Raw genomic sequence first — 26599 nt, 5'->3', positions numbered from 1 at the left:
CTATTGATTGGAGTTATTAAGATATCGACTTACCTTCTGTAATGCTGGGCTGTTTCAAAGTCAATTCCAGTCCTGACTCTGATAAATATCACTGTGTACGGAGTGCTAGCCCTGCTGCTTCCAGCACCCTCTGGAAGAGTTCCACTGAAACTCTACTGCTCTGGTGACTCGTTGAACAGGCATGGGAGGGTTAGCTTGATTTTCAGCTAATGCAGCAGTACCCATCCAGCACAGAGCTTTAACAGCTGCATGACACGATTCACGTCATGACATGTCAGTGCCGAAACCTGTAAAACACGCACTACCAGCAACGCGTCCCACAGTGTACCAAATAAATAAGCTACCTGCCAAACCAGGTGCTCCCAGCTCCAGGGTGAGGACTGTGTAACCTGCAAAAGAATTTGAAACGAGAACCCAGCGGGGGGGGGGGGGGGGGGGGGCGGGGGATGGGTGCTTCCTTTAAATTATGATAAGTAATAGATATTCTGGTACAACGTATTCTTTAAATTTAGTTGTGGTGAAGAGTCACATTAAATCCGATCACTATTAACACAGTAATCAGAAATCAATCCACATTGTTTTTATTGGTTGCAGGGTGTAGGTCTGGAGATCTTTACAGAGGACTGATGATCCATTCAATCTGCTCATACACTTCCACGGTTTTTCAGGGGGATTCTTCCACATGTTAAATACGTTGATTAACAAGAACGATCAAAAGGTAAGAAAAAAAAAAAACAGCTTTCCGTTTGTATCACCAGTCAGTGCAAATCAGCGAGTAAAAACAGAGGACTCTGTGCTCTGCAGAAGACCAGTCAACACATGCTTAAAATGACACGCGGCTCCCTATTTCTGACTCCAGCAAGTATGAGCCTGCATGCCAACTACTGGACAACTCGCATCTCTACGGCTCTTAATCCACTGACTCGCCATTTCTACTGCAACCCGACACTAGTAACATACTGGCTATTTCACACAGGATAATACAACACAGACATAACTGTGAGAGTACTGGAAAGACATACAGGGATGGAAATAAGACTCCTATTACAGAGCACTTTCACCCAATCCAGGTTTCACTGCAAGCCTGATTAGCCACAGTGCATAGGTAACAAGCTCATAAGAAAACCAAGTGAGGATCACTGGAGGGCAGCTCTGCATTGTCTTTGTGTTCTGAGGAACCCTGGACTGGAACCCTGGGCCGGAACCCTGGGCTGGAACCCTGGGCCGGAACCCGACTACAAAGGCAACAGGTTAATGTGAATTCGCTGAATCAGTCAGTCCGCTGCAAGCTTTCTGGTAAAAAGGATCATTGCAAAGCCAGGATTAAGGGAACAGTATTGTAACTTGTATGGGTGATGCGATTCAAGGTCCTGAACAGTTTGAGTTGGTTTGTCAAACGCTCTCCCGCCCTCTTCAAAGTGTTATCACTCTCAAGAAGGCGTGTGAGGCACATGGACACACAGTTTGAAAGCTCTGCTGCACACTGAGTCAAAATGACCTTGATTTAAAGGGAAGGGAAACGTATTTATTTTAACCCTATTAAAAAGGGACGACACCCCAATTACACTGTAAATGAGAAGCGATCGGTCTCCTGAACCTCGCCACAGACCATCCACTGGCATTTAAAAAAATAAATAAATAAATAAAATCTGAAACTGGTAGTTAAATGAAGTGCAAAAAGGAGTTCTGTGTCTTTACTGACTAAAGCGCTTGGTTTACCTAGACCAGTAAATGCGAGTGGCCACTTCCTGCCCCTCGATCACTGAGAGCCCACACGCACAGGAACAAACACAGCCTGTTCCAGCGGATCCAGAGAACCTCAGCAGAGGGGCACCAGTGGCATCTCAAGCACCACGTCACAATCACTGCTCGTATCCCCTTTTAAAAGACATGACTACACACCCTGGCCTAAATAGATAACTGGCTGCTCTTCAAATGCACTGAGATTATTTAAAATGATTTAAGATTATTTAAGAGATCATTTATGGGTTAAGGCAGCAGCCACCCCAGAGTCACGTGTCCCAGAGAAGGCTGTCCTGCAGGCCACGGGCAGGCCTGTCTGAGGAGACCTGCTTCAAAGAGGAGGCTCACAATATCATGACTGTCCATACAGCTCACTGCGGCTTTCAGGACTGTTACCAAAGTCAAGAAGCATGCACGGGTTACAGCATAATTTTCACTTAAAAAAATAATATATAGATTTTTTAACGCATTGTAGTTTATTAGAGAAGTCAACATCACAATATGTTTTTAAGCAAATGCTTTGTGAACGATCCTTTCTTTTTTTTTTTGCTTATAAATTGTTAACCACTAGCTTAACATAGAGAAACAAATTTCATGATTTGCTAGTGGCAAGTTGATATACAGTGGCTTGTTTACCACACCCATCCCTGAATGATTACGAGTTGAAATTTTATGAAAGGCATTTTTAGAAAGCATGTTTTTTTAAATCATTTTCTTGAGCGTGCTATTTTGCATTAATTCAATCTTAATATAGCAAGTGTGACTGACTCATTGTAGCAACCAGCTCAGCATGCCGATATAAATAACAGCAGCGTGTTCAAATTGCTCTCAGCAGGGCTCCTTCACACAGCAGAACAGCAGTGAATCTAGCAGCAATTCCATCTCCAATTCCACAGCACAGGAACAGCCCCCGGGTCTGCCTGGCAGTGATGCATACCTGGGTGACCTGTCTCCTCAGGTTAACAGTCTTCAGCCAGTCGCTCAGTCGCGGGAAGCTGTCCAGGGCCACTGACCACTCGCTCGTGGGCACTTTGTGTTTACACTGCAGCTGCTTGCCGATGTACTTCACCAGCTTCACCTGTAGGGGGAGACACAACCGGTCAGGTGCAAGGAACTGAAAGCAGCGTCCTAACTGGGGCCGACCCTGTGGTTCGTACGGAGGACTGTACTATATGGTCTGCAGGTCAGGTTTTAAGTCGTTCTCAGTTGCAACGAACACAGCGTATCAGTCATCTGCCCCCCCGATGATGATCCTTTAGACTTTGTGCTGCAAAATCACATGAATATAAATTAGCATGCTGTATTATTATTCCTCCTCATGTTAAATATATATGTATAATACAGTATGCATTAAATCATTGAAAATAACACAAGGCATTTCAGTCTTAAAGAGCATCTACAGCCCCACAATGTTCGTAAGTCTAGTATCAGTATTGCTATCCTCATTACTATTAGTAGTACAGTTATTAAGCAGCAATTCTGTGAAAGTTAAGTTAGCAGAATGAAAAAAAGAAAAAAAAAGTCAGTTCACGCTACCGAAAGCTACCGAAAGCTAGTTAAACACCTTTTAGAAATATATAGCTTCCCTCCTAGTTTGGTGGTTTGAATCGGGTGTCTGAACGTTGAACACAAACACATTCACAGAGTAGCCTCTAGCTTGCATACTACTTTAGTGCCACCTTTATATTGAAGAAGGTCATGAATAAATGCTTCTTGAACTGATCATTACTGTACGACACTGAAATTCAATAGAAAACAGTGGTTCAGTGTGCGTGTGATTCCATTGGAAATGCGGTGACAGAGATGGAGCTAAGACTCCTACTTCATGCCAGTTTCACCCGTTCCAGGTTTTACTACGAGCTTGATTACCCTTGTATAGAGGTAACAAGGTGAGGTGTGTCTTATTAAACTCCTAGTAAAACCAGGAATGGATCAAGCTATGCTGCGTAGAGCACAGAGAACAGATGCGCTGCAGTTGAAATGTCAAGCACGGCGGATGTGCCCGATTCTCTTAACAGCTCTTCAGATCTTCCTCATGAATGCAAATGCACTCGAGAGAAAACTGATCATAAATTCCCCATATTATTTTTATCTGATTTTTGTCCGTTAAGGAAATCCCCCTGTAACTTTTCTATGCTACTTTGTATTATTTTTATAGCTTTAAAAATTGTAGGGTTTTTTTTTTGGTGTCACCGTGTAAGGGCAGTACTGGTATTTGTTTAAAAGAGCAGGAGTTTGGTGTATTTCTGCCCTAGTCACAAAACTTAAACTTGTTTGTAAAGATGTGAAACAATTTTAAAAGGTAATCTGAAAGGCTCGGAGTCAATGACAAAAGTTTTGAGTTTGCACATCAGGAAGTCGGGCTGCTCCGGCTCACATCTCTCCCTCTCTCTCTCTCTCCACAGTTGCGGTTCAGAATGTAGTTGAATGCCTGCAGCACCAGATTTCATTCCACTTAAATTAAGGCATCAGCTGGCATCAGCAGGCTTCCGTAAGTTAGTGGAAACAGTGTATCATTTTAATATATACAAGCCCCAAAGACTTTTTAATACAGTGCCAGACACAGGTTCATAAACAAGGTTTGAAAAAAAGATGCAGACAAGCTTACAGCGCAGTAGTGAGTGTCTATAGTTTAGATTGCTAATTAAAACACCACATTTACTCTAGGAAATCACAACTCATGCTAAATAAAATGATGTCATGAAAATTACTACAGTACGAACTGCATCAACCTGGCGTTTTGGTTTTCTTAACTTTAAATTTAGCAAAATCCTGTTAAGAATTGCTTAAAAAAAAATTATTTTCATTGCTTGTACAAATTTCATAACTAAGAATTACATACAGAAAGGACATATTTCCTACAGGCAAACCACGGGCAAATGTATTACATGGGCAATTAGCCCAGAGTTGAAAAACCTGGCCAAATATCTTTGAGATCCTTGGAGCCCACGCCATCACTGCGTCTCACTGGTCTGTTCTGCAACGTGCTGAGAGACACTGGGACCCAGAAGGAATGAAGGAACAGGCAGTGCTGAACGTGCCACAGGAAGCTCAGAACATCATTTAGAACGTCTATTAAAAGGCTCTGTTTTAAGCATCAAAGCCATGAAGCGGGGCATTGAACTGCTTTCTGAAATAAAATCAGCTGGATTTAAAAAGCGTAGGAGGGCTCAGTCAGTGTGGTATCCAGGAACACAGCCCCAGGGTGCCACTCTGTGAAGCGACGTCAGCAGCCCTAAAGGGCAGTGGTGCTGGGGTTATAATCCAGGTTTGTGTGCCTCCTGTTCACGCTCGCCATGGACTAATGAACACGGCACAAGGTTTACTGTAAAGCGTTAATCTGATTTAGCTTCACTAGACACAGCCACCATGCAGATCTAACACAGATACAGGACGACTGGGCTGCACAACTGCCAGCCTTTCCTCCAAGGACAGAAGCTCAGAATTATTGGAGGGAGGCTCTGAGCCACCCCCCAAAAGACAAAACAATTCTGTGAAAAGCAAACTGGAAATTGCGAACCCTCCAATGCATGTCCAGAGGCTAAATCAGATTAGGATCGCGCTTTACAGTAAGTCACAATCTTGACATTTGAGTCCAGGCATATTTACACAGAAACGTATTACAAAACACCGCCGAGGGCTCCCAACTGCAATGAAGCTTCTTACAGCGTGATGCACAAAACATAGCTCTGCTCCGAGCATTATAAAAATAACCATTACATTTACAGCCACCTCCAGTGAAAACACGACAGGATTCATTAAAATGTGTTCTCATAATATTGCACCAATGCAATGTACACTGCTGTTCACTCAGACCATCCTACACTGCCATGGGGAAATAACTGCAACTAACCGCCTGACAATCAAAGGGATAGGCCCAAAGGAAGCTGTGTCCACATTGGCGGATCTGTCTTGTATCAGCATTGCCTCATAGCAATGATATTTAATATGAACCTTGGAACAGACTCCAAGGTTCAAAAACAACTCAGCCATGTATGCAAATCTAAAGCAAGTGGTTCACTCTGTGCAGGAATCGGCTGATCAAGCTCGCTCTTGCCTCCCAGCTATTTCTTGAAGACGTCTGTCTCTGTGCAGAATTCTAGGTGAAATGTCAACTGCATCCCTTTCCATATCTTGAGCGCGCACAGCACAGCTAAACCTTGATCTTTGGCAGCTTGCAGGCTGACCTAGATTCAGACGCCTCCAATTTTTAAAAGCAAGCTCTTCTGTTAGAAAACGTTTGCCTAATTGTGACCTACTGTCCTGTACATACAGCAGGGATATGCATTGCTGATCTGGGTGCGCTGCACTGCACTAGACTGCTTGTCACCTGGGATTCGAAATAATAGTATGGGAAAACAAAAGGGTAGTGACTTCATGCGTCCGGTATTTGACTCAAGTCAGACAACGCTGGTCTGGGAAAAAAGCAAATAAATAAAACAACTAAATCTGAGCAGCCTGCAAGCAAAGGGCAGCAGCTAACCCGCTGTCACTCCCCAGAAGGCTGCCTCCTCTGTGTTAGAGGAGAACAGAGCCTGGATTTCAGATCCTCTGCTGAAGTAACGGATTAACACAAGCACACAGCACAGCGGAGGACCGGGCCGCGGTGTAGTGGATTAGACCAGCAGTGTTGACATGCACTGGTGGAACACAATATAGATTTAACACAGCAAAGGTAAGGGAGATCCATCAGCCAGTCAATCAATCAATCAGTCAATCAATCAATCAATCAGTCAGTCAGTCAATCAATCAATCTCTCTCTCCCTCAAGTGAAAAGTGAAAGAAATAAATCAACCACCGTCAGTAGTTTTATAATGAGGAAGAGGAACGTTATTAAAATCCAAAACTGCCCTTTTCATTACTCGGTACTGTAACATGTTTCTTCAGTTTCTGTCTATCTGGAGGAATAGAAAAAGCCTGAGTACAGCAAACAGATGTGGAGATCAGTGCTGCACAGAAGCACAGAATCCATCTCTCGAGGGATTACTCATTGCATTACTGCAGGAATCCCAGGAGCAGGGGACATCGTTGTGGTTTTACTCTTGCTCAAGGTAAAGACGTCAGCTGTGTTCTCACAGCAGGGGGCTGACTCACACTTTCCTAGACCTCTCCCCCTGACCTCATTCCAGGCTTGTAAATGACGCTGTCGTTCGGGTTTCTACCACTCTGCAGGGCACGCTAACGGTATGTCCTACAAGTGTTGCAAAGTCACACACACATGCTTATTGTCCCACGAGAGAGGTGGCGTTTAGTTCTGAAGGGAGGGGAGTGTGCAGAGACACAAGCTTTTACAGCAAGGGAAGGGATTGATTTTAGTTCTCATTTTTTGCATTTCTCATCTAGAAACACGACCATTAATAATGGATTTCTTGGCAAGTAGGGCAGCAGTGTGGAGTAGTGGTTAGGGCTTTGGACTCTTGACCGGAGGGTCGTGGGTTTAATCCTCGGTGGGGGACACTGCTGCTGTACCCTTGAGCAAGGTACTTTACCTAGATTGCTCCAGTAAAAACCCAACTGTATAAATGAGTAATTGTATATAACAAATAATGTGATATCTTGTAACTAAGTCGCCCTGGATAAGGGTGTCTGCTAAGAAATAAATAATACATTAAAAATTAAAAACAAGGTTGCCAGTTCATAAGAGTGTGAAAGACACTCTTATCTTCTATTTTAAACATGTCTTGTTTCAACACTAAGGGAGGAGGTTTCCACAACTGTAAACTCTACAACTTCACAGCTAATTGGGGTACTTTTTCAGTTCAAGCGACTTCTGCAGCTGCTCCGAGTTGCAGAAGTGATAAAAGACCCTGCTTACTAGACAGGAACTTTCATCTACAATATGTGACTCATTACAGGAAGCTGGGCATGCGATACTGCGTCCCACCTCAGAACTTACCTAGAATGCTCAGTTCTGAGATATGGGTGCCGACTATAACTTAATTTGCCAGCTTTCAGACGTCAATTTAAAATCATCACCATCGCTGCAACAACGCAGCGGCAGACAGACTCAGTATTTGAACTGCACTTTGCAATGAGCTCTGTGTCAGGCCAGCCAGAGGCAGCTCGCACCTGCAAGTTCACAGGTTCACACGGAGGTCACAGACAATATCGACACCCCTGTGTTATTTTACACCAGGACCAAGTTTCTAAAAACCACACCAGCAACCTAGAAAACCAAGTACAATTAAACAATCGTAACGACAAAAAGGGTCTCTAGATGCATTTCAAACCGCTGTGTCAGGGTCCCAGTTCAAGCAATCCCTAAAATGGTTTTGTCAGAACCACTCAGCAATCCGGTAAATAAGCAGCTTTAAAACTGTGTTTGGTTTTCAGCAGAGAAACGTGTCATGTGTCACCAATTGTATTCTAAAAGGCAGTCGGCTGAACGAGCAAACACAGCGGGGTGCATGGGGCTCGGCATTACATCAGCACTGCAGAACACTTCCAAGTGTTTCCACCCTGAAAGCCACAGGATACTATTCCAGTTGGGTAACGCAAAAACAAAATTCTTGACAACCGCTACATAAACAGAGACCTCTTGTTATTTTATAATAATATTTTCAATTTGTATCTTTTTTTTTTTTTTTTTTTTTAAGCTTTAGGTCTGAAGTATTTCATTATATAATATAAATATATATATATAAATATATATATATATATTTTAGCTCAAAGAGCCAGCTGCCCAACGTTTCGATATGTTGTACATATCTTTCTCAAGGGAGCCTGTGTTTGAATCCAAACATTGGAGGTATTTATAGGTTTTTGATGGCAAGACAACTACTTGTTATTGTTTACATTCAAATTCATGATTTATTCTTACATGATGTAATGGTGTTCTATATATTGTGACATCATTTTTACTTCTATCTTTGAATCTGTATTAATTCTAATTAACACTACTTTATATAAACTTATATTTTTATTATATCATGCAATGCTGGCTCTGAGGATCAGTCTAGATTTGGCCTCCCCAGCGCATCAGCATGCACAACTTTTGAATGAATTTTGTTTATTTATTTAAATGTTATATATTTATTGAAGTTAATTAGTTCATTCTTTTCTGTTGAGTCCCGCTGGCATAATCGTGTTCAGTCTATTTATCCATTTACTTTCTTTTATTCTTCTATATGTCGCATATATATATATATATTATATATATATATATATATATATATATATATATATATATATATATATACACACACACACACACACAAAATCATAATAATCTAAATCATCATTAGTCCTATATGATCTGGTAATATAGTTTAATAAGGCACATCTAAGCTTGTTACTTATACACTGTGGCTAATGAAGCTCTCAGTAAAACTTGGAATGGGTGACCAAGTCTTATTTCCATCTCTGTAAATCAGTTACAAAAAGCCGGACTCCTCGATCGAGTTTTATCCCTTCATGCAGTACAGTACCAGAGTTTGACACGACCTTGACTCAAACTGAATCTAAAGGGGAAAGGACACATTCAAACACACATTTGCTTACACCAAGACTGAAGTAAAAAAAAATAAATAAATAAATATATATAATAAAATGACAACCTCACTGTAACTAATTCTATAGTTTCAGTATTTCTATTTTTGTAAGTTGGTTATGCAAAAATGATACAGGGGCTTACTCTAGCTAGAGACCTGTTAACTAGTCATTTATGACATTTTATAATGATTTATCATCATTATCTTGAGTTTCACATGCAACATGATAGTTTCAGACACACTTGGTTTGAGAGAGAGAGAGAGCGAGAGAGAGCGAGCGAGCGAGCGAGCGAGCGAGCGAGTTCTCGTTTCACACCTGGTGTTTGTTTTATTAAGCAGGTGTGACTGACAAGCTAATCATACCTGTATTACTGCCCTCGGCTGCACCCAGGATGTGCCTGCAAGCTGGGGAAAGCCCAGGACAGCACTGACACTGCTGAGCTCAATGCACAGTCACATTGCATTGGTTCATTTCAGTAAGTCAGCTATGTTGAGATAGGTGTCTGAAAAGGCTGACTGGAGCACAAATCTTCCCCCGGGAGCCATTATTCACTCGTTTCATGAACATCAGCATCTGTCACCTAGCCTCCTGCAAGCACACTGGCCTGTGAAATAAAATGAGCTTCGTTTCTGAGGGACCCCAAGGTGTTCATAAGCCCTCACACGAAGTAGCGTGGACGGGCCGACTGGCAGCTCAAGATTCTCACTGCAGTCTTGCGCTCTCCATCCCCGCCCAAGTTAGAACGCAGAGCTGCCTGTGAATGTTAGAGGCATTATCCATCCGATCATGATGTGGCACTTCTAAAACTAACCTTTCCACTAGAGCATGTACACTCCCTGTGTGTGTGTGTGTGCGCTCGCATTATAGTGTTCCTGTTGATTCTGCATCACGTCTTGAACAAACCAGTACAATTACTGCACAGTTTAAAAACCATCCAGCCCAAGGTGCTCAGATGTGTGGCAGCGCTGTCCAGCAGGACACCAAAGCTACCCAGGACTGACTGTCTGAGCAGCATATACAGACGTGCTCAAATTTGTTGGTACCCTTACAGCTCATTGAAATAATGCTTCATTCCTCCTGAAAAGTGATGAAATTAAAAGCTATTTTATCATGTATACTTGCATGCCTTTGGTATGTCATAGAATAAAGCAAAGCAGCTGTGAAAAGAGATGAATTATTGCTTATTCTACAAAGATATTCTAAAATGGCCTGGACACATTTGTTGGTACCCCTTAGAAAAGATAATAAATAATTGGATTATAGTGATATTTCAAACTAATTAGTTTCTTTAATTAGTATCACACATGTCTCCAATCTTGTAATCAGTCATTCAGCCTATTTAAATGGAGAAAAGTAGTCACTGTGCTGTTTGGTATCATTGTGTGCACCACACTGAACATGGACCAGAGAAAGCAAAGGAGAGAGTTGTCTGAGGAGATCAGAAAGAAAATAATAGACAAGCATGGTAAAGGTAAAGGCTACAAGACCATCTCCAAGCAGCTTGATGTTCCTGTGACAACAGTTGCAAATATTATTAAGAAGTTTAAGGTCCATGGAACTGTAGCCAACCTCCCTGGGCGCGGCCGCAAGAGGAAAATCGACCCCAGAGTGAACAGAAGGATAGTGCGAATGGTAGAAAAAGAACCAAGGATAACTGACAAAGAGATACAAGCTGAACTCCAAGGTGAAGGTACGTCAGTTTCTGATCGCACCATCCGTTGCTTTTTGAGCGAAAGTGGGCTCCATGGAAGAAGACCCAGGAGGACTCCACTTTTGAAAGAAAAACATAAAAAAGCCAGGCTGGAATTTGCTAAAATGCATATTGACAAGCCACAATCCTTCTGGAAGAATGTCCTTTGGACAGATGAGTCAAAACTGGAGCTTTTTGGCAAGTCACATCAGCTCTATGTTCACAGACGAAAAAATGAAGTTTTCAAAGAAAAGAACACCATACCTACAGTGAAACATGGAGGAGGCTCGGTTATGTTTTGGGGCTGCTTTGCTGCGCCTGGCACAGGGTGCCTTGAATCTGTGCAGGGCACAATGAAATCTCAAGACTATCAAGGCATTCTGGAGCGAAACGTACTGCCCAGTGTCAGAAAGCTCTGTCTCAGTCGCAGGTCATGGATCCTCCAACAGGATAATGACCCAAAACACACTAAAAGCACCCAAGAATGGATAAGAACAAAACATTGGACTATTCTGAAGTGGCCTTCTATGAGTCCTGATCTGAATTCTATCGAACATCTATGGAAAGAGCTGAAACTTGCAGTCTGGAGAAGGCACCCATCAAACCTGAGACAGCTGGAGCAGTTTGCTCAGGAAGAGTGGGCCAAACTACCTGTTAACAGGTGCAGAAGTCTCATTGAGAGCTACAGAAAACGTTTGATTGCAGTGATTGCCTCTAAAGGTTGTGCAACAAAATATTAGGTTAGCGGTCCCATCATTTTTGTCCATGCCATTTTCATTTGTTTTCTTATTTACAATATTATGTTGAATAAAAAATCAAAAGCAAAGTCTGATTTCTATTAAATATGGAATAAACAATGGTGGATGCCAATTACTTTTGTCAGTTTCAAGTTATTTCAGAGAAAATTGTGCATTCTTCGTTTTTTGTGGAGGGGTACCAACAAATTTGAGCACGTCTGTATAAAAGGTTTCCGTGCGGCCCCCACGAAAGCGCACTTTCAACCCTGTCTAGCAGCGGAACTTCACACGCTGACCCGTCTGACGGAAACAGGAAGCTAGCCTCTTTCAAGGCAAAGACTGTGTCTGTCTTGTAAAGTGCACCTAATGGAAACGCAGCGCTTCTCCCTCTGCCCCACATCATTTTACAATGCGCTGCCCAACTGTACATTTTCCATAACCTACAGACGACATTTTCCACTTCGTACTTGAATTTCCATCTCTTGCCTCCCTGCTGAAAACAGCTGCAGTGTTCAAAACCACAGAGAAAAAAACAATGACATCAAGGTCAGCTTAAGTCATTTACAGATGCCCGGAATGTAGCTTGGTTTCTATACAGAGTAAGCAAGTATCTAAATAGTTGCCTGTATCTTAACCCATATCTCCCCAGGCAGATAAGCGAGCTGCAATTGTCCTTGCAGTACACTTAATACCGCTATACACAAATCAGGCTGTCTCCTCACTGCCAAATGCCCTCAGGGAAAACAAAATGCCATGAACGCTGGGATACAGTACCAGCTGTGATAATCCACATCTGTACAGGGTCTGTTAAGAAAACCATTACCTACGATATTGAAATTCCTCTATTAAAATATCTTCACCCAAGTCAAAATTTAGACACAAAGTTTACTTTGTACTTTTGTGAATATCGGCGTTTTGTAAACAGTGTTGGTTTTCAACCAGTTTGCAGAGTGCTTCACAATAGAATGTATATTTGCGATGCAATATATATATATATATATATATATATATATAACAAAAATAACACGTGGAAATGTATCCACAGTAAGGGATGCAATACTGAAGGTTACAAAACGCACAGTTTAGAAATGATTCACCTTTTACACACACCGACTCCGCCACACAAAGAGTGTTTCTCTCATTTAAATGGGTGCCACCGAGTTCATTCATTGTAACCCTGCGAGATTCGTTTACCTTATACGCTACCAATTACTTTTTTCAGCAGATTCAAAATGAAAAAGATATTCAAATATTGCTTTGAATATTCAAACCTGAAAACCCCATGGTGTTACTCCCGACAGGATTTTCCACATGAAGAAGAAGCAGCAGCAGCCAGGGATTCCGGTTTGCAAGAGCAAGAAAAGACATCACAAAAGAACAAACGTTTGTATTGTTCTTACTGCAGTACTAAGATGTTGCTATTCCCACAAAGAAATTGCTATTTCAGCAACCGTCCCAAGAATCACCCCGGACACTGTCCGAACATGGCTGTACGTCTAGCAATGCCACCTGGGCACTGCCAGGGTCACTAGCCTCTGACCGAGTCCTCTTTTTCTTGTGTACCGGTTAGTCAGCACATGCTCATTCTGGTGTATATTATTTATTAAGTAGATTATTTCATGAAGAAAAAAACAACAAGAAGCAGCTTATCGACAAGCCTTCAGCTGAAACTCTGGTCTCCTTCCCTCCTTGTTGATTTCTTGTACTGTAGTGTAAAACTGTCATAAGCAAACTATTTCAAACACTCCCATACACACACACAAAGACACAGCCCAGAGGCTCTACATGAGTCACCCTTTACACCCATTAGTGACACAGCATTTCTACTTTCGAAATATAAGGTCATTCATGATGCTCAAAAAAAAAAAAAAACACACACCACCAAACAGGGCGGCCGTCTGCCGTTCCTGGGAGCCAAGCTTCTGCCGGACATCTAAAGACGTGGGTGCCCCTCCCCCCTCGCTAATTACTCAGAATTACAGTGCAGCATGCTGCTCATATTTTCTCCCCCCACCCCCCACATCTCCAAAGTTCTCATAACATTAATTTTTATCCTAGAGAAGAAATAATTTATGTAAAAGCACAGAAAGTCCTTTCCAAGTCCCCCGTGCTAAGACTCCAGTTCTCAGGATCACACACACACACACACACACACACTGCACAGTAAATGCATTCAAGTGGGCCCAAAATTATCAGTCTACTGCATTCACATTTTTTCACAAGGCTCCTAGGAAACAAAAGTTACAACATCCTGTTTTTCTGCTACGTTTTTGGTCTTTGGCCAAAGTTCTGCTGCTGTGAAGCAAAAAAAAAAAAAAAAAAAAAAAAGTGCAGATAGTATTACTGTATATCCTGCAACCAGCCCATCTGAGACGAGGAACAGGAGAGGAGAGGAGAGGAGAACAGAGCAGAACCTCAGAGCTACACTTCAGATGCACCGCCTGACATGAACCCCCCCATCCCTTTAGATGGAAGATGTGTACCAGCTTACATCCAGTCAACAGCTGCTTAGCACTAGCACAGCACTGTGCAATTAAAATATAGCTCCCAGTTAATGATTTATGTACCTTTTCTAATCCATTCAATAGCAGACATTCCTAGCTTTGTAGCTAGGACACCACTTACTGTAAACCCTGAGTAGTCTTTTCTATTGCTCTGATCTGAGTATCGCAACTGAGACAATAAACATTCACCACGCTTAGAAAAACCTTTAGTGCATTCTCCTAAAAAAAAAACAAACAAAGTGAAAGATCACACAGACAGAGAATGAGGAGCATTATCCAGCAATGTAAAGCGCTGCAAGCTATTTCACAACTTGAACCGACATGAAAGTAAAACTTTGTCCCGCTGCGGTAAGAATTTATGTGGGTCAATCAGGCACTCCTGTTGCAGCTCACGTACAGAACAGGAAACTATTCTACACCTTAAATAGGGATGAAACTTTCCAAAAAGCCTTACCCAGACGCTTTACACTTCGGCAGACATGCAGAGTATCTGTTCAAAGGGTGCTTCACGTCGCAGTCAGGGTACACAAAGCAAACACTGAGAGTGCAGGATTGCACCGAAACCTACTAAAGCAAAGTCCATTCAAACTAAATAGTGGCGCACGGCCAGAGCAAGCTCAGCTGTAATAAGCATGTGCTCAGAAAGAATTATCTTACATAAAAAAAATACAAATAATAAAAACCTGGAGAGGGCTTGCAGAACAAAGTGCTGGCAGTGCCGATAAGGAGGATGTGTTTTCAGAGGCGTGTTAGAGCAGCAGTCAGCTGTGGCTACCTTATTATTATTATTATTATTATTATTATTATTAGCCCTCACGCTCAGCGGTGAGTGACAAGCAGTCTGTTTACTCTGCTGCTCAACCCCGTGAGCTCTTCTGATGCTGTGTGGGTTTCACATCCAGGCCAGTGTGGAGCTACTCCACTTCTGAATGCACCTTTTATTAAACTGCAGAGATGGGAGACAGAAGTGTGGAAAACCACCTACACCATCCAGGGTGAAAAGGGTTAAGTGTCACACTTTGCACAGCGAAACTGAGATGCAATAAAATTTAAAAAACTCCCTTGAGGTTGCATGAAGACTGATTAACCCTGACGGAGGAAGGATTCGTTAGAACATCTTTTGTCTGCGGTTTATTCCTCAGCTCAATAACCAAGAGAAGTTTACCCAACGCATTCTCCAGCAAATTCAGGAGTTTACAAAAACAACCATTGGTTACAGCAGAGGTTAGGGCTAGAGACAACCAGTTAAACTGCTGCAAAAGGGTCACTAGAACACAAGACAATACACAGTCATAAAGGTCCTGGGCTTCAAAAGAACTTCTGCTCGGAGTATGACTTCAACGTCAACAAGGCAAGTGTGCCGTGTTGTGAATGGGAGCCTTTGTGACGTTTACTGATCAAAACTGTACCATGTCCTGTTATTCCAGGTTAACAGGGTTTGTAATCCCCTACACTTATTTTTTTTAATTTCAGCCTCACAAACCACCATTTTTTTTCATTTAAAAATGCTTGTGCGCTACAGGGTGAAAAGTGATTAGGTGACGAGTGTGTGTGTGTTTCTGTACGTCTCCTGGGGTAATGTTTGTTTATTTTACGCTCTGGTGTATTTTGTATGTTATGCACTGTGTGTGATCATAGGAACAAGTGAGCATGTAGTTACTGCTCCCCGAAACCATCCCGCAACCCAGACCCCAAAGCGACTGCAGAGAACATTCCCAGGAAAAGGCAGGACAGCGGCTTTAAAGCCCCGGTCATCATCACTCAGGAACACTCTCAGGAACATCCAGGGATGGAAATAACTCGGACAGGATGGAAACGGAAGAAACTGGCAAGCAAAGCACCTGAGTGGAGTGTGAGAAAAATGCACATCCCGAGAGAGAGAGAGAGAGAGAGAAACAACAACACAGCCGTGGATACCATCCAGTAAACTGCAGTCCTTGAACACAAGCAGGGCGGCAGAGCCACAGAGCTGACTGCCACTCCTACTGAGTCACCATGACAACTACTGTCACACAAACAAGGAGGCAGAGAGAGACAGAGAGAGACAGAGACAGAGCGAGAGAGAGCGAGAGAGAGAGCGAGAGAGAGTCAGAGAGAGTGAGCGAGAGAGGAGAGAGAGCAAGAGCGAGAGCGAGAGAGACAGACAGAGAGCGAGAGGAGAGAGCGAGAGACAGAGAGAGCGAGAGAGACAGATTATAGATATATATAGATAGATATATATAGATATATATAGATAGATATATAATTTATCATTATTTTTAATTTTTTTTTTATTATTATTATTATTTTTATTATTATTATTATTATTATTTATTTACTAAGCTCGGGGGTACATTATTAAACTGACAGTAAAAGCAGGAATGGCTCGAGCAGCAGACACTGTTCCTTAATAATCCCTTGGTGTTAAGGGTTAGAAACGAGGCTCAGACGATGACTGTCTCAATGGAACTGCACTATTACAAGTGGAATTCACCCCGCTCTGGTTTCCAGCAGTCCTGCACTGTGGAAATCTGCTTCTCCATACAGCAGTGCCCACTGAAAGCTAAACTATACAAGAATGTGACCAACAGACACCAAGGCATGAAGAAACCCAACTCACAGAAGATCAGTTTATTAAACTGAAGCATTATGAAATCTCACATCCTGTGCAAGCGCTGAAAAGGAAACACATAGCTTTAAAAAATAAAATAAAAAAAAGAGCTCACCAAGACAGAGGGAGAGAGAGAGAGAAAATACATCTGTTAAAAAATCTAAAACTAAAAGCATTGGCTGCACTTCCCCACAGCCGCAGTGGAGTCGAGTGGTAAAGGTTTTGCGTCAAAGCTCTCTGTATTCGCTGGTTCGCTCCAGTTGAAAGTTTTGTCCAATGCTAAAAAAGTACATTCCTCTGTGAGTATTTACAAGAACAGGAAGACATCCTTGAAGGATCCAAGAGATTCAGGGGAATTTTTTTTTTTTTTTAAAACCACTTAACCTCAACATATTTGACCAAAGCTCTCCGTCTCTGTCTGCACTGAACACACAGGATGACAGAAATAAGGATCACTCGTCATTGTGTCAGCACCACAACAATAAATAATCTGTTATGAGACTCAAAAGATAAAAAGACGCCAGCGTTTCTGGCTGCAAAATCTTCAAAGAGCTACAGGCTACTGTACATCTACTCGACTTTACCCTTTTTGCAAACCTACTGAGACAAGTACAGTAAGCGATGAATCTGGATAAAGACCAACGGAAAATTAGGTGAAAGACCTGCCATATGAAGCACAACTGTTGTTAAACAGGGCCTTGTATGATTAATTCATTTGCTTGCATTCCAGACATGTATTCTGTAGTATGTTAAAGCTGCAGGTCTCTGTTGTAACCTGGTTTCAGTCAAGACAGGTAAGACAGGAGATTGGATTGGTAGGCTGATAGAAGGCTCACAATGGGCAGTCATTGAAGAATGATCCCGCACCCCTCCGGATCAATTTAAACCCCTTGCAGACTTGTCATGTGGGGTCATGTCAGCGCTGCACCCTGCTGAGAATGCTATGGCAGGTGTTTTTTTTGTCCACAGTCAAACTGGTAGTAACTGCATTCCAGCCGAGCACTACTACTGCTGCTACCAAGAATAAATAGTCAAATTCAAAAGTTAAAAGGAAGTAAAGAACCTGAGGCACGAAAGGAATGCAACAACAAGAAGCAGTATCACTGTAAAGGATTCATTGGAACTTGTGGTAAGCAGTTTAAAACCGCAGCCTAGTGGGACAACTCCACTAGACCGACATGAGTTACTGAAAATGAAGACCTCAGAGAAGACATTTTCAACCAAGAGAATGGAACAGCTGCCCACATACCAAACATTGCCGGGGCATGTAACAGTAGCGACAGCACTAGAGTTCAGAATCCATTGCATTACACATGCAAATCTGGATTAACATATTCAGCATGATTCAGGACTGGAATGGATTGAGAGACACACAAGTTAAACACTTTACATTATAACTCACACTATCACTATTACAAATCAATACTATTACTATTGGTATTACAGTTAATACTATCACTAGTATTATTATTAATTATTCTACTATAATCACCACTATACACTATTACCACTACAACTATGTATAGAATTTGAGTATTCAGACTGTATTTGAATCCTGCTTGACAATTGCACTACACCATGTTTTTATCTGCAGTACAGACTTGACTTTCTTATTCAACAACCCTGCGAATGCGTAGGAGGAAAAAAAGTCTAAATATAGAAGCGGCCACAAACCCACAGGGTGAGAGCAAGCTCGCTGATCATGCACTTCAAGCTCATCACTGTGTGCCTGGATTTCTTAACAACAGACCCGGCACACAGCGTGACGGCGAGTTTCTAGAGGCTTACACACCATGCAGACCCGGCACACAGCGTGACGGCGAGTTTCTAGAGGCTTACACACCATGCAGACCCGGCACACAGCGTGACGGCGAGTTTCTAGAGGCTTACACACCATGCAGACCCGGCACACAGCGTGACGGCGAGTTTCTAGAGGCTTACACACCATGCAGACCCGGCACACAGCGTGACGGCGAGTTTCTAGAGGCTTACACACCATGCAGACCCGGCACACAGCGTGACGGCGAGTTTCTAGAGGCTTACACACCATGCAGACCCGGCACACAGCGTGACGGCGAGTTTCTAGAGGCTTACACACCATGTAGAAGCCTTCTTCATTTTACCACGCTGACATACTGTACAGCGCTGACATACCTGCGTGTACGGCGGTGTGGATTTCATTACGCTTTCACTGCATCGCAGTTATAAAAAGCCTCTCCCACCACAACGTTGCAGCTCCCCACTTCACAATGCAGTATTAGTCTGTTCACTACAGCCTTCTGTGCACCTGTTACATTCTACAGCCAGGCCTTGTTGACAACCCACTTTGTGAACATTCCCTGACTTCTAATAATATTTTATTTTATTATTTTATACAGGGATGAATAGCATAGCAGTTTGATCCATTCCTGGTTTTATTATGAGTTTAATAAGACACCCCTGAGCTTGCTACCTATACACTGGGGTTCGTATTAAAACCTGGAATGGGTGAATCTTATTTCCATCCCTGCGATAACATTTTGCAGAAATACTGCAATCATTTCAACACAGGCTTTTAGAAACGTAAACTGAAAGTGCAAATTACAAGGAGCCCCTTCATCTGCAGAGACGCACCCACCAGCAATCCACTCCAGGGCTGTAATGAAGCCAGGTGTGTCAGTTTGTAATGCAGGCTGAAGCCCACTTAATGTGTTGAAGAGTCTTCAGGAGCACAAAGCGTCGAAATTAAATAAAGCAGAAAATCAAAAACGCAGACCGGCATACGGTACAATACTCACAGGTGCTTTGCAAAACCTTTGTTTAACCTGCTGCTCTGCAGGACAAGCAAACAATTGCAAGCGATTCAAAAACGCCACGGCCATGATCAAATTCCCACTTTTTTAGCACTCTATAATTTTGTAATAAATTATATTATATAACGAGAAATATACCAATAATCTTTAAGGGTTGGTCAAAATTCCAGCACAAACTAGAGGACATAATCACCTTATAATAATAATAATAATAATAATAATAATAATAATAATAATAATAATAATAATAATATAGACACCCTACACACAACGTATTAGACCTAACCAATACAATACATTTACAATGCAGGATTTATGCTTTTTAATATTTGTCTTGCCCTGAATATTATTAGATGCACAGAGGCCGATCAGTTTGCAAAGGCAGCGCTGTCATTGTGGGTTCGGGACCGCTACAGTACATGTGATAAATTCACTGAGGCGATGCACAGCATCCGAACACCAGCAGGAGCACCAGAGGCATGGCTGTTACTGTGCAAGTCTCGTACTCGAATCTTGCTGAGGTCTGCTTCTATTAAGCAACATATTTAATTAAAACCTCAGTATCTAGGGTAGCAGTAGACAGTGCATCTATAAAGAGAGTGGTTGTATATCTAAAGAAACTTATAAAAACGCTTCGACTGAAGTCTTTCTCAATGTCGTCAGCTGCTAAATGTCACGGTTTTACATTTGTATTATTATTACTAGCAATCAAAGTCTTAAAGAGACACTCCAACGTTAAATATTTTACCATACTGGCACAGGAAGTTGTAGATCTGTAGATATGTCACACTGTGGTCGCCCATTTTTAATAAAGCTGTAGAGTATTCAAAATGGTTCAGTTTCGTCTTCATTAGCTCGCCTGTCTCCTGCTATAAAACCAGTTCTCTCATTTGTTCTGAGATTAATCAGGATTAGAGATGACATTAAAGAGCGCTCTGCTCCCCCTCCGTCTCTTTCCTGCAGCACCGTGCTGCTCTACACTCAGGGACTCACTGCCTGGCTGGCTGGTCTGCTGTGTGGAGTGCTGGTAGGGTTTCGATCTCTCTTCGAGGGCCTGCAGCGTTACGATCCAGAGAGCACACACAGCGCTCTACATGCAGTCATGCGCAGGAGCACACAACGTATTACAGAGAGGGCAGCGGAGCACAGCAGGTAAGGCATAGAATTACAGTTAACTAACACAGCCCTGCCCTGCCCTGCCCTGCCCTGCCCTGGGGGCTACTGTATTGTTAGTGCCAGGTACAGGGTAAGTGCACTGCATTTCACCTCTGCTCCGCGGTCCTGGGTCTGTCGCACTCAAGCGAGCCAGGCCATGCTGTTTCAAGCACAGCCATGTACAGTACCAGCCAGGGTTATGCAGGACAGAGCCCCACAGGGCACAGGGTCACTTTTACTTGTGCAGGAAGCCCCACCGTGCTTGAGAATCTCTTCAGCAAGGGGTCCTGCAAAGGAGGGCGGCAGACCTCAGCTCAGCTTACGAAACACAACCTTCATGTACTGAAGCAGTACTGCAGTTTTTTTTTTTTCATTAGATCACTTCCTACATCCTGTCTTTCACTTCACTATCAATGGCTTTCTCACCCGTTTGAAAAAAAAATAATAATAATAATGATATTCTTTTCCTATCAGGAGTCAATGAATCCCCGTTTTTAATTTCCCCAAAAAATGTTATTTATGAATTACGAGTCACAGCAAGTGCCTACACGGGGATGGAAATAAGACTCCTTGCAGTTTCAACCATTCCAGGTTTTACTGTGAGCTTGATCAGCCACAGTGTATAACAAGCTCAGGAGTGTTATTAAACTCACAGCAAAACCAGGAATGGATCAAACTGCTATGCAATCGGGAGTCGTGCTTCCATCCCTGTTACACCCAAAACTACATGGAGGGGGAATGTGAACAGACTGGACAGTGAACAAAGTGTGCTTCTGTTTATATAGCCTGCACAGTTCCTTATAAATTAGCAGACACTTAAAATGATGAAGCATATTCAAAAAGGAAATGCATAGAACCCTGATTCGTTTAGTAGCAAGAACATTTTTTAGGAGCATGCTGAATCGAGCAGTCCTTCTCTCCCGTCACAGAGAGTCGGTGGCGCTGCTTTTTCATGTATTTTTGGTCCAGCGTGTGTACGTCACGGAATTCATAACCACCGCTGTCATCACGTTCTGCAACAGACAATTGTGCAATGATTTACACATCATGCCGATGTGCGGCTAATCTCTGTTAAGTAGTTTATTTTAATAGTCACGCTTGAGCAGCTAATAATAATTAATATACTGTAGGCTACTATAAGGCTACTATAGCCACACCCTCCCTAAACCCACACAAACCTCACACATATATGCATAGCGTCCGTCAAGTCCGTTACTGTTTGGCTGGTGAAATATGACTCGAGCATTAGAATGACTATCCCTCTCTTCTCGCATGATTTATGATACACGCTTGTACAGTGCTAACAATAAACACTACTTTATTTATTTATTTATTGTTTTTTGCTATTTTTACATTGCTTTTAATTTTTGTTCGTTTTATTTATTTATTTATTTTTTGGTTTTGTGGGTTTCTTTAATTTGAGATACACGGCTTCTGTAGTGCTCCAGCAATGGGGTTACTTAATAAAGTACCCCAGGGATCAGAATTCTGAATCCAAACCCAGCCCTGGACCTTCCCCTGGATGAAAGAGGAGGCCGTGCAGAGTTTGATTGCCCTGGTTCCTGCGGGGTCTGAACAGGTCATAAAGGAACAGTATTGACTGACTGGTGCGGAAAAGCAAGCCAGGTATGATGCGTGCATGTTTAAAATGAAGCACCGCAATTACTCAGGCGTGACAGCATCACCTGCACCCCCAGATCACTCTTCTCATGTCGTCGCCGTCCCTCACCCTCTCCCCCCCTCTCTCTCTCTCGTCTTCCTCCTTGCTGGATACTTTATTGCACACCGCACTGATCCACACAAACACACAACACGGTAGCGCAATGCAAAAGCAACATTGTTAGACGCTGTTGGGTTTTGTTATTTTTTTTTTTAAAAATGCAATCTAGTAATTGCATTATTATTATTATTATTATTATTATTATTATTATTATTATTATTAAATGTATTTATGTTTTTTACCTCTAAAGTGCGGATCTCGTGTCGAGTCAGGTCGTTGGAAGCTGCGCATTTGGTCCGGAGCCCTTGCAGGTTCAAGAGAGAGATGTCGATCATATTTTGGATGAGTTCACACTGCCGCAAAGCGGCCATCGCGGCTCCCCCTCCACAGCCGGCGACACCAGCCCTGGCAGTACTGCCCTGTTCCAAAGCTGCACCATTCTCGACCATCTGTCCACCTTTGCCAGACACGTTATCCATCCCTCGGCATCGGGACCGGGTTGCGGGGTTCTTTATAAACCACAAAGGCAAAGAACGATGAATAATGACCGTCCAGGTAGTATGATAACGAAAAAAGAAATGGTTACTCAAACCGAGCGCCCTAACAAGTGCATAAGGCGTACTGTGCTGCTGCTGACTTGACAGCAGTTTATATTAGCTGCTTTGAAAGAGACAGACTCCGCTCTTGTTCGGTAGTGCTAGCAGCCTTTTTTTTTTTTTCAGATCGTCTTTACTGCCTGTCAGCTGTTGAAAACGAAATGCATTCTGGGACGGTTTTTTTTTAGTTCATTTATTTATTTATTTATTTGTTTATTTATTTATTTTAGGGTTTCATTTTCTTGATCAAAAATGAAAACAAATTAAACTAAATTTGGACATTTTCATTTAAGAAACTGAAGCGAATCGCGTAAAGAGGATACAGTGTTATGTTGATCATCCATCGCAATGATTAGTATTGTTAAAATGAAAATGTTGATAGCATTTTTCTAAGGTTGGTATTTAAAGTTGATAGCCTGTTGTTCATTATGGATTTTTTATTTAATTCCACAAATTTTTCTTTTTTTTTTTTTTTTTTTTTTTAATCGTTGCATGCTAGCGAAAATGTAATTTAAAAGGAATACGTTGCAATTCAAGTCAATTAAAAAAAAATAATAATAAATAAATTAAATTAAAAAAAAGATTTTTGGAAATTTACCCGACTGAAAATAAAACACAAAAACTACAACGACCATGATGCATTGAAATCTGACCCTATCAATGACGTAGCCTGTCAGACTGGTTCGACAACTTTCTCAGAACTCTTAATGACACCGGCTTGTCAGTGACGTAACACCTGCCCCGGTATTTGGAGAGACGGCTGTGCTCAGCATTTGCGGTGAGCCAATAGGTCAAAAACAGTTGCAGTACAGTCAGGCAGTAGTAATACAAAGGGGAAAAAACACGAGGCATGGTGTAAGTTTAACCCTTCTGCTGTACTGTTCAAGAGCGCTCCTGCAAAATCTCCAGCTCAGAGTTCAATCATCTGATAAGAACAGCAGAGACAATAACTGATTGTTTTCAAGGTACAGCTGAAAACAGACAATTGTTTCACAAGTACCGTAAAAATAAACGAAACATTCTCTACAAGAATGTGTTTACAGTATTATTATTAATTTTTTTTTTTGTATCCAAAATATGTTTCCAGGCACTCCTTAGTTTTGCTTGACCTTTGTTTTCTCCTGGGACAATCTGAATTCTGAACGCCTATAAAAGACTATCATCCTAAACCAGCCTGGGAAACATCAGCAGTGTGTTTTATGTACAGCTGAAAAAACAAGGCTTAGTTCCACGTCTTCCACTGAGACTGAACCCCCTGGCTGTAATGCTTTAAAGAGGCCAGCATGTAGGTGTCATTCTGCATGAACGGACATGCTGAAACATATCAAAACCACTTCTTAATTATTCAAAGGAGAAGGAAAAAAAAACAACACCTGTTAACTTTAAAAAACAATATCATTCAAGGTATTTTGAGCTCTCTTGAACTGTCCAATTTTGTAATATTAAAACGGAATAGGAGTTAGTCAAATGCTGGGCACAAACGCAACCTTCCCAGAAATGGGAATTTGAAGCGTTCAATTCTGTAGAGTATTTAAAAGATGCTCTTGACTATTGATGCAATTTCACGCTGGTCTTGCAATTGAAAATAACAAGCCCACCCTCACTTGAAGGAGCTGCTGAGTCAGGAGTATGTACGGGAGCCGGGGCACGCGTCAGGACCCGGGTGCTTATCAGGGTTCTTTAAGAACTGTTTGGAGGAAGTGCCCGAAGACCGTCACTATCTGGGACTGATTGCACAGACATGTACACAAAGAGGCTGGACTGGAGAGGGTCAGGAAACGGTCATTTGATGGTTAAAAGAGATAGGGAGTCTGATGAGAGCAGAGAAGAAGAATCAGAAACAGTCAGTTTCAAGATTTCCGTTCCACGCTCTCGCCTGTCTGCAAGGTTTTAGTTTATTGCAGGTTTAATGCGTCCGAGAGTCAGATCCTGCAGAATAAGGAGTTCTAGAACTTCTAACTGATTCACTCGCCCCGCCAGCAGGGGGCAGCCTGTCCCACCACACACACACACCCCAACCCGTCCACAGCACCGCACTCCAGCACAGTTTCTCTCTCTTGCCTCGTCTCCCTGAGAAACCTTGCAGTTTGTTGATGCAAACAGCAGCACATGTTCCCATGGGATTTCTAATCTCTTGTTTTGGAAAAAATCAAACCTCTTCAGGGAATTAAAAGAGACGAGGTCAAAACTGCAGTGCGGTGCTGAGATGGAACATGGGGGACAGGGTTACTAAACATACTACATGCTGTAGTATGCCTTTGTAGTTTACCATAGTACAGCAAAGTGTAATAAAGCATGGTAGAGAATAGCTAGGCATGGTAAACCCTATTAATGAACATGGTAAGCTATGGTAAATGCATAGTATAACCATAGGGAAAGTGTGGTAAAACTGTACAAATACCGTGCAAGCATACTGTGGAGAACTTTCATAAAGGAACTGAAGCCATTCCCTATAGCAGGTCTTTAGTTTGTGGTTGTGTCTGAACTCGCCTGAAGCCTTCCTGCGCCCCTCCTGACCCTGAGGAGAGTTCCCCTTTACAATCATGAAAGGCAGACTCAGTATTATTCCATTGCACTTCTTTCAGCCTCAATCCATTCCCAGGGCGGTCCTGCTGTGAGTTGAGATTGAAGAACACTGATAGACACGCGCAGTCAGCTGCATACACAGACTTGGTCTTCTATTCTCAAGGCTGCTGCTCGCTGCCTTTCTTTCCCATGGGAAAGTTACATTAAACACGTCGGACTCATCGCAGAGCCCAGACACATGACTGGTTTGTCTGCTTGAGCGGCCTGCAGCCCACAAGCACCCTCTGCCCTGCATTGCTGACAATACAAACACACAGCAGCACAAGCACCTCTGCCCTGCATTGCTGACAATACAAACACACAGCAGCACAAGCACCCTCTGCCCTGCATTGCTGACAATACAAACACACAGCAGCACAAGCACCCTCTGCCCTGCATTGCTGACAATACAAACACACAGCAGCACAAGCACGCTCTGCCCTGCATTGCTGACAATACAAACACACAGCAGCACAAGCACCTCTGCCCTGCATTGCTGACAATACAAACACACAGCAGCACAAGCACGCTCTGCCCTGCATTGCTGACAATACAAACACACAGCAGCACAAGCACGCTCTGCTCTGCATTGCTGACAATACAAACACACAGCAGCACAAGCACCCTCTGCCCTGCATTGCTGACAATACAAACACACAGCAGCAAACACACCGTTTCATACAAACAAAAAATATTATATACAGCTATGGCCACAAGTTTTGCATCACCCTACAGAATTAACTAATGTTGCTTCATAAAGTCGAACGAAACCTGCTGAATAGTGTTACGTTAACATATTGAATTACATTACATTCATTTAGTTATCCTGTATTCTACGGCAGCAGTGTGGAGTAGTGGTAAGGGCGCTGGACTCTTGACCAAATGGTGGTGGGTTCAATCCCAGGTGGGGGACACTGATGCTGTACCCTTGAGCAAGGTACTTTACCTAGATTGCGCCAGTAAAAACCCGACTGTATAAAAGGGTAATTGTATGTAAAAATAATGTGATATCTTGT

General features: G+C 42.4%; 1 protein-coding gene across 5 annotated transcripts in view; it reads right to left on the bottom strand.

Moving 5' to 3' along the window:
* Positions 1-23186, bottom strand: part of LOC131701692 (kinase suppressor of Ras 1-like) — a 40151-nt gene extending 16965 nt beyond the window's left edge. For 4 of the 5 annotated variants that reach the window (XM_059001150.1, XM_059001151.1, XM_059001153.1 and 1 more), the window contains exons 1-2: positions 22665-23186; positions 2681-2821 (exon numbers count right to left, since the gene is read on the bottom strand). In XM_059001150.1, coding sequence (XP_058857133.1) covers positions 2681-2821; positions 22665-22901 — 378 coding nt within the window. In that variant the 5' untranslated portion in view covers positions 22902-23186. Of the gene's footprint in view, positions 1-33; positions 227-2680; positions 2822-22664 lie in introns of those variants that run through there. The other variant, XM_059001154.1, reaches the window with a different exon arrangement.
* Between the last annotated feature and the right edge of the window lie 3413 nt (positions 23187-26599).

The sequence above is a fragment of the Acipenser ruthenus genome, chromosome 26, assembly GCF_902713425.1.
Source record: "Acipenser ruthenus chromosome 26, fAciRut3.2 maternal haplotype, whole genome shotgun sequence".
In the NCBI taxonomy this organism is placed as follows: domain Eukaryota; kingdom Metazoa; phylum Chordata; class Actinopteri; order Acipenseriformes; family Acipenseridae; genus Acipenser; species Acipenser ruthenus.
This window is presented reverse-complemented; position numbering and strand designations above follow the sequence as displayed.